The sequence below is a fragment of the Manihot esculenta genome, chromosome 6, assembly GCF_001659605.2.
Source record: "Manihot esculenta cultivar AM560-2 chromosome 6, M.esculenta_v8, whole genome shotgun sequence".
Taxonomy (NCBI): Eukaryota; Viridiplantae; Streptophyta; class Magnoliopsida; order Malpighiales; family Euphorbiaceae; genus Manihot; species Manihot esculenta.
In genome coordinates, this window is record NC_035166.2 from 19,287,129 (window position 1) to 19,295,409 (window position 8,281).

The 8,281-nt window shown below is 30.6% G+C and overlaps 1 protein-coding gene across 1 annotated transcript; it reads left to right on the plus strand.

Annotated features, from left to right (window-relative positions):
• Positions 1–3,943: 3,943 nt before the first annotated feature.
• LOC110608264 (3-hydroxyisobutyryl-CoA hydrolase 1-like) lies at positions 3,944–7,139 on the plus strand. Its single transcript, XM_043957908.1, has 14 exons — positions 3,944–4,025; positions 4,154–4,234; positions 4,334–4,402; positions 4,536–4,599; positions 4,712–4,791; positions 4,890–4,973; positions 5,337–5,421; positions 5,608–5,693; positions 5,819–5,937; positions 6,070–6,130; positions 6,237–6,335; positions 6,434–6,535; positions 6,739–6,780; positions 6,880–7,139. The coding sequence occupies exons 1-14, from the start codon at positions 3,987–3,989 to the stop codon at positions 7,018–7,020; spliced, it is 1,152 nt and encodes a 383-aa protein (XP_043813843.1). The 5' UTR covers positions 3,944–3,986; the 3' UTR covers positions 7,021–7,139.
• The last annotated feature ends 1,142 nt before the right edge of the window (positions 7,140–8,281 follow it).

The following is an 8,281-nucleotide window of genomic DNA, read 5'->3' on the forward strand; positions in this document are numbered from 1 at the left end:
AATTCACTCTAATTCCAAACTGTCCCAGTTCTGCCGCTGCGTTCTTTGCTAGACCCACAATAGCATGCTTTGTGCTGGTGTATGCGTGTGATGCAACGCCTCCGACACTTGAACAAACACTGCCCAATGTAATTATACTTCCTTGGCGAGCAGGAATCATCACTCGAGCTGAGTGTTTGGTTCCCAAGAAAGGTCCTATCAAATTAACTTTCACCACTCGTTCAAAATCGATAAGTTCATTTTCAACAATGCTGGGTTTGCGCGGATCGGCAACAGCTGCATTATTCACCATTATGTCGAGCTTCCCAAATATGGAGATCGCGGTGTCTACTGCCTTTTCGACGTCGGATTCTATAGTTACATCACAGTGCACAAACACGGCCACATGAGCTCCAAGATCTTCAGCAACTGACTTGCCTAAATCGTCTTGGATGTCCGCGATTACTACTTTAGCTCCATGTTTGCAGAAGCTTCTGGCTATGCACTCGCCGATACTCATAGCCGCTCCGATGATCAACGCGACTTTACCTTCCAATCTGTGACATTTTTTATGTACATTAATATAAATTAATGAATAGAACACTTAATTAATATTCTAACAAAAGAAAAATCTACTAATTAATTAATTTAAAAAATAAAAATTTTTAATAAATTTATATATAATAGTGTTAATAAAATTTTTAAATTTAAAAAATACTTTTTTAATATTTTTTATTAGTGAGCAGGAAAGGATAATAGAGCAGAAACTCTTGTATACACTCTATTTAATCTAAAATTAAAAAAGAAAAGAATCTCATCAACATAAAAGCTCAAACATTTTATTAGTTGTTGGAATCAGTGATAAATCACTTTCTTTCTTTCAAGTGAGATTAAGAATTTAATTTTTATAAATGAAATAAATATTTATTTGAGAGTAATTTAAGGATGTTGAATGAAAAAAATATTGTCATTTTCGAAAATTAAGCAATTTTTAGAAATTACTTATTTATTGTTTGAATTTTTTTTTATTTATGAACTTTGTTTGTAGTGGTTTATTTTAAAATAAAGAAATTTAAATAAATTATTATAAAATTATGTATTATTTTAATTTTTTGTAATATGATATTTTTTAAGGTAAAAGGAATTCAATTCTTTTATTCCTTTTAAAATGAAAATTTTAAGTTAAAAAATTAATTTTTTATTTTTAATAATAGAATTAATAGAAAAAGGTTTTTTTTTTTTTATTTCTTCGAACAGGTATCAGATTTTTTAGGAGCTTTATTTGCAATGATTTTTTTTTTTTAAAAAAATAGTTTTTTAATAAAATTATATAAAATTTTAATTCCATTTAAAATCTTTGGATTAATTGACTTACTATTTCAATTATTAATCTAGTCTAAATACGAGACTAAGTCATGTGATATATGTTAAATCACTATTAATCACATTGTTAATAATAATTAATTATACTTAATTCATTGATCAGGTTGTTAATAAAAATAAGCACATGAAATAAATTATAATAATTTTTTTTTAACTAAAAATGTAATTGCATTCAAATTTGGAAGTCCAACATCAAAGTATGAACAATCAATTGTGGAGGGGTGCTCAACCACTCTATCCTGTCTGAAATAATAGAGACAACTCTAACTATAAGATGTGCCACACTATTGGCAGATCGAGGAACAAAACTCACAGATACTGAATTCATCTCTGCTATTAGAGATTTACAATCATCAACAAGGGACCCAAAACTAGAAAAATCAGAAGTTGAAGAAGAAAGCAAAGCCTTCAGTACCATAAGAGCATCTGATTCCAACACTATCTGATCATAACCCAGCCTCTTAATCCAACTCAGAACTTCTCTAATGGCAATTAGCTCAGCTGTTTTAGGAGAGAAGTAACCAAGGAGTCTATGTTGACAAGCGCCAACAAAAGAGCCATCATATGAGCGAAGCACTCCACCAACCCCAATGAAGCCATCAGGGAAGACTGCTGCATCTACATTAGCTTTCAAGAATCCTTGAAGTGGTGGAACCCAGAAATGTAACGGTGGAGGAGCTGGCACAGCATCAGAAGAACTGTCATCAACGTGTCGCGCATTACACCAATCGTAGAGGATTGTCCTAGCCCGATACACCACAGCAGCAGGGCTCAACCACTTCGAAGACCAGACCACATCATTCCTTGCCTGCCAAAGAGCCCAACAGATCACTACCACCATAGCTTGGTCTTCCTTTCTCACCAGCTGCAAAACTGAGCACAACCATGCCAAAAATGATGCCGACTGAGGAAAAAGCCATCCAATCGAAGACGCAAGCCATACCCTCTTGGCAAAAGGGCATGTAACCAGCACATGGAGCACAGATTCACTAACAGAATTACATAAAGGACATAAATTATGCACAGGAACATGTCGCTGTTGAAGCAGCTGCAAAACTGGTATGGCATTATTGGCTGCCCTCCACACTAAGTCGCGACACTTAGGAGGAGCCCTGACGTTCCATAATTTCCGCCACATCGCACTAATATGACCTCCCACAACTCCATCCCCAATATTAGTTAGGAATTTATAAACTGATTTAACTGAATATTGACCCTTTGGCTCCAACTTCCAGATCAATCTGTCACTAGCAGCAAATCGAGGGAGGGGAATAGACAGTATGGCCTGCTGCTCTTCCATACTAAAAATTGAACGTAACACTGGCAAATTCCAAAAACCATTAATCATCAAATCATGAACAAAGTTTACCTGTGAGTTAACAAGTTGCGATGTTTGCACCCAGGAGGAAGGCAAATTTGGGATCCAAGGATCTTCCCAGACTCGAATTTGCTGTCCATTTCCAACTTTTCAACACATATCGGCCTTAATAACAGATTGTGCTTCCCAAATGTTTCGCCAAAAATAGCTCGGATTGGACCCCAGACGAGCCGTGATAAAATTAGCATCAGGAAAATAACGAGCTTTAATTAACCTTGCCACCAAAGAAGAAGGATTAATCACAATATTCCAAGCTTGCTTTCCAACCATAGCCAAGTTGAACTCCCTTAACTTCTTGAAGCCCAACCCTCCAATAAATTTTGGTTGACTCATCTTATCCCAACTCATCCAATAGATTCCCCTTTCATGGTTAATACCTTTACCCCACCAAAACATATTCATCATCTGTTGGAGGTCGTGACAAAGAGTCTTAGGAATTAGGAACATGCTCATCACATAAAAATAAATTATAATAATTAATTATACTTAATCCATTGATGAGGTTGTTAATAAAAATAAGCACATGAAATAAATTATTAACCCTAATAATTAATAATTTGATTATTAGTCACTTTCATAGAATTAATTATTACTCAAATTGAATTTATTCACATTCGTTTCGTCTGTTGGAGACTATCATGCATTCACATGTGTAGTCCAATAAACAACCTTTTTTGTTTTTTTTAAACTTTGCTAACATGTATGATTTGTGTATTTGAAAAAGCTGAAATCGAATCAAAATATTTATATTTAATTTATATTTTATGCCTTATTTAATTTTCAATTTGTAATTTTTTTTTTGAAACAAACTGATTGAACATCACCGTATTAATATGCAGAGCCTCGTAAAACAATACCCTTATACGGAAGCACCTGTGACGTTACGATTTTTCATTTTATATATAAATCAAAGGGTGTATACGCGACCACTTGCCACGTCATTGGAGTAATATGTAATATAATATTTTTCTAAAGCACCAACTTAATATAATATTTATTTTGTCTTTATGAAAAGAAACAAATTAAAATAAATAGATAGTCTCTAGTTTCTAGAAGCTTGATTGGAATAGTTAATATAGGCGGTGAGTAGTTTATTAATGCATTAATTATACTTAATGGGTTATTAGATTATACTTAATGCATTAATTAAGGCATTTTGTTTTTGCTTATAAATATTTATGCTTAGGAATCCACACCACAGCCTCATCCTACTCCAAACCATTCTTTCCAACACAACTTCTAAACAATGCCTTCCTTCTGCAACTTCAAGACGGAACTTAAGAAGGTACCAGTCATTACTTTCCATTTCTCCTGTTCTTTCAAAATACATTAGTTAGTAACATCCAACGGTCAAGATCATTTCAGTTTAATAGTTAAATTAATTTTAATTAAATTTTTTTATGATAAAATTAGGTATTATTTGAAGGAGACTCCTTTTATAGAGAGGTGATACTGAATAGACCAACCAAGTTAAATAGCCTCGATTATGAAGTGGTATGAATTAACTGCAGTTTCTTTAATTTCTTGCATTATATATTTTAATTTTTTAAAAAATTAATTAATTAATATATAATTTTATTCTAATTTTTGCAGATTTCTCTGATGTTTAAGAATTTCAGAGATTTTGAAACAGATTCTACCGTTAAATTTGTAATTCTGAAGGTAACAAAAATATTAATTTATTAAGCTTGATTGCTTTAGCTTAATTATTAATAAATTTCATTTCAGTGATGTTAAACTTAAACTGTAAATAAAATTAAATGAAAATTTTTGTTTTAAATTCCATTTTAAATAGGCAAATGGGAGAGCGTTTAGTGCAGGTGGAGATGTCGTTTCGATTGTTAGTTCCATGGTAACAGGTTAAATTCTTGCTTTCTAATTTACTTCATTCCAATTGATTTTTAAATATTATACAGAAAAATTAATCCAGCATAGATATTATTTATTTTATATTGTGGCTGGTCCATTCAGGACATTGGAGTTTTGGAGCAAGATTTTATAAGAAACAATTTAACTTGGACTATTTACTGGCTACATATAAAAAACCTTTGGTGAGTCAATTATTATTATTATTTAAATATTTTTTAATTTAATTTAATTAATTAATTTATTAATTTGCATTTTGTTGCTGCATAATTAAATAATCAAGCTTCCACTCATTGATGGTATTGTAATGGGAGGAGGTGCTGGCTTATGTATGAATGGAAGGTTTAGGATTGTCACTGAGAAAGCTGTAAGTTGTCGTTTTAAAATTTTACTATTTAATTTTTATATCTTAGTGTTATTAATTATTTAATTTTTAAAATGTATATTAATTAATTTCTGACTTTTTGAATAATTGCAATGATTTAATAGTTATTATTTTAAAATTATAAAAAATAAATTATTTAATTTTAAAATCATAGATATTTATAATTTTAATTGGCGGAGTCATTAAGGAATTAACCTTTTAAAAAACAAGAAGTGCTTAATGTATTTTTAAAAATAAAGAAGGCTAAATAGTTAATTTAATTAAATTATAAGGATTAAACAATTATTTTTTTATATTATTATTATTATTATTATTATTATTATTATTATTATTATTATTGTGCAGGTATTTGCAATGCCAGAAGCATCAATAGGACTTTTTCCAGACGTAGGGGCTTCACATTTTCTTTCTAGGCTCCCAGGGCATTTTGGTAACTTCCCATCTTTATTTTTTATTTATAAATGTAGAAGTTTTAAGATAAATTTAGAAGCTGATTCAAACATATATGAATTTAAAAATAATTATAAAATTAATAATAATATTCTTAATATAGATATTAGTTTATTTGAAAAATAAAAAAAAGAATTCTACTAATTTAGTTCTAAATTCTGTGCAGGAGAATTTTTAGGACTCACAGGAGGCAGACTAAATGGGGCAGAAATGCTTGCATGTGGCTTGGCAACACATTTTCTTTTCTCTAAAGTAATTAAATAAATAATTAATTAATTCATTATTTCCAAATATATATAATTTTTTTCATATAATTTATTTTATTTATTAGATTTATTATATAATAATAAATAATTTTTAATTTTATCTTAATACAGGATTTACCGTTGCTGGAAAATACTCTCAAAACATCAGATATGGCCACAATTTGTCAAGTTGTTAATAAATTTACTCAAAAACCAAACTTAAAGCAAGACACTATTTATCAAACCCAAAGGTGATTAATTTTACAATTAATCAATAATTATTAAGTAAATTTTATTATTACTCAATAACTTTATCACATAACTTTTCTTATTTAATTTATTATTATATAGATTTTGATTATTTTGTATTTGTCATTAATTAGATTGGAGACTATTAACAAATGTTTCTCAAAAGATACCATTGAGGAAATCTTACTAGCACTTGTAAGTTCATAAATTATTTCTTTTTTTATTATATTGTAAAAATATAAAATTATTCGACATAATTAATTAATTTTTATTAAAATAAAATTAATTTATTTATTGCAAGGAAAATGAGGCGAAAAACAATCCAGAAATTTGGATCACTGAGGCAATAAATTCCATGAAGGCAGCTAGTCATACTAGCCTGAAGATTACATTAAGATCGGTAATTTTTATTTGACAGTTGAAATTCATTTATAATTAAGATAATTTGATGTAATTTTCAATATGGTAATTAATTTTTTAAAATTCTGAAAAATTCAGATTAAAGAAGGACGATTGCAAAATTTGAAACAATGTCTTGTACGTGAATATACAATTTGCTGCAATGTTCTTCGAGCAACAGTGAGCTATGATTTTTACGAGGTAAAATTGGGAAGATAATTATTGTTTAAATCCAATGCATGGTGGATCAATATGTAATATATAAATTATATTTGTGGGTCATTTCATAATTATTGTTTATTGAATTCCATAAATGGAATTTTAAAAAGCATTTACATTATTTTAATTTTTTTTCAGTTTATAGTTATTCTTAATATTAAGGGATTTCATTTCTAACTCTGCAGGGTTCAAGAGCTTTGCTATTTGACAAGGACAAGAAACCAAAGGTATCATATAATTAAGATTTTATTAAATTTTAGAAATTATTTTAAATAATTAAAATTTACGTAAAATATATATAATTTTATTTATTTTAATGCAAACAGTGGGAACCTTCAAAACTGGAGTTGGTAAGTAAAGAGATGGTGAATCGTTGTTTCAATGGCATAGATGATGATGACTGGAAATGTCTGCAAATTCCTGATAGATCTGTATCATCTGGGGACGTCTTGAAGCCTAAACTTTAAATATTTTCTATTATTTATTGTTATTCAACTTCAATTTCCCATTTCGAATAAAAATAAAAAAAAATAATATTTATAGTACTCTCGAGATTCAGTCCTTCGTAAGTGCAAATTAAATATTATTTTTATTAAAAATTTAATCTACTATACTTAATAATTCATTTTTAAAAAAGAATATTTAAATAAAATTTTTTAAAATCATGATAAATTTCAATTTTTTTAAAATAAAATTTTAAATATTTTTTAATAATATACTATGGACTTCTGAGACTATTTATAGGTTGATTTCTTTACTGATTAATGTTAATTAATTAATTAATTAATGTCAAAGTCATCCAATTCATATGATTAAAGTATTTTCTGAATATTGTCCAGAGTCAGAGATCGAGTATCCCAATCTCTTTTTCAGTATTACTTTTTAAAAAATATTATGCGCATCGTCAATAAAAATGTTAGTTAATTAATTTTAGCAAATAATTACATAAACGGTGTAATTAATTAAACTGGGAAACATAATTTATTATTTACTTTCTGATGGTCTGAGATCCAATAGAATAGGGCTTTACCAGGGTTTTGGTATTGAAAAGTAAAACTTAAACTTTCTGGGGAGGGGGTTCCCCTTTTATCCATTTCGCTATACTTGCTGGTGACGTGTAAAGACCTTTCCATAATTGGGACACGCGTCTCTGACGTACAGATTCGGGCGTACGAGGGTATCAGCCGCCTGCTCCATGCGTAACAACCTCTGATTCTCCTCGTGCGTACGCTTGAACTGATCTGCTAGGTTGTCTGGATATGGCTCTGGAAACTGGGCTGGGCCGAGAGTCGGGCCGGACGCTGAACCTGAGTGGAGAGGGCCTATTAGTCGCGGACTGGGCTGATATGAGTGAAGAAGCTGAGTTGAGCCCGGCCTTGAAGGTTGAATGGGCCGGGCTTGTTGTACATATCAGGTGCGTGGGCCTCTACGTTATGGGCCTTTGGTTGTGGTCAAGCCCCTGATCTGGGGTGGAGAAATCCAGCGGTCATCAATTGCCCCTTCACCTTCTCGGTAGTTATTGCTTCCACTGCCGAGGGGGTGAATATCAAGAACCATTATGACCGCGCCTGTTCGTGTTCAGGTGCCTTAATAACATCCTTTCATCTTTCCGTCGTTGTGCAGTTTTCGAATCCTATCTGCTCTTTCCCCTTTCTGGCTTTTCTCCATTCTTCGTGTCCTTTTCTGTCTTTGCTTTCCTGTCATCATTATCTGGGCATGTCCTTTCTT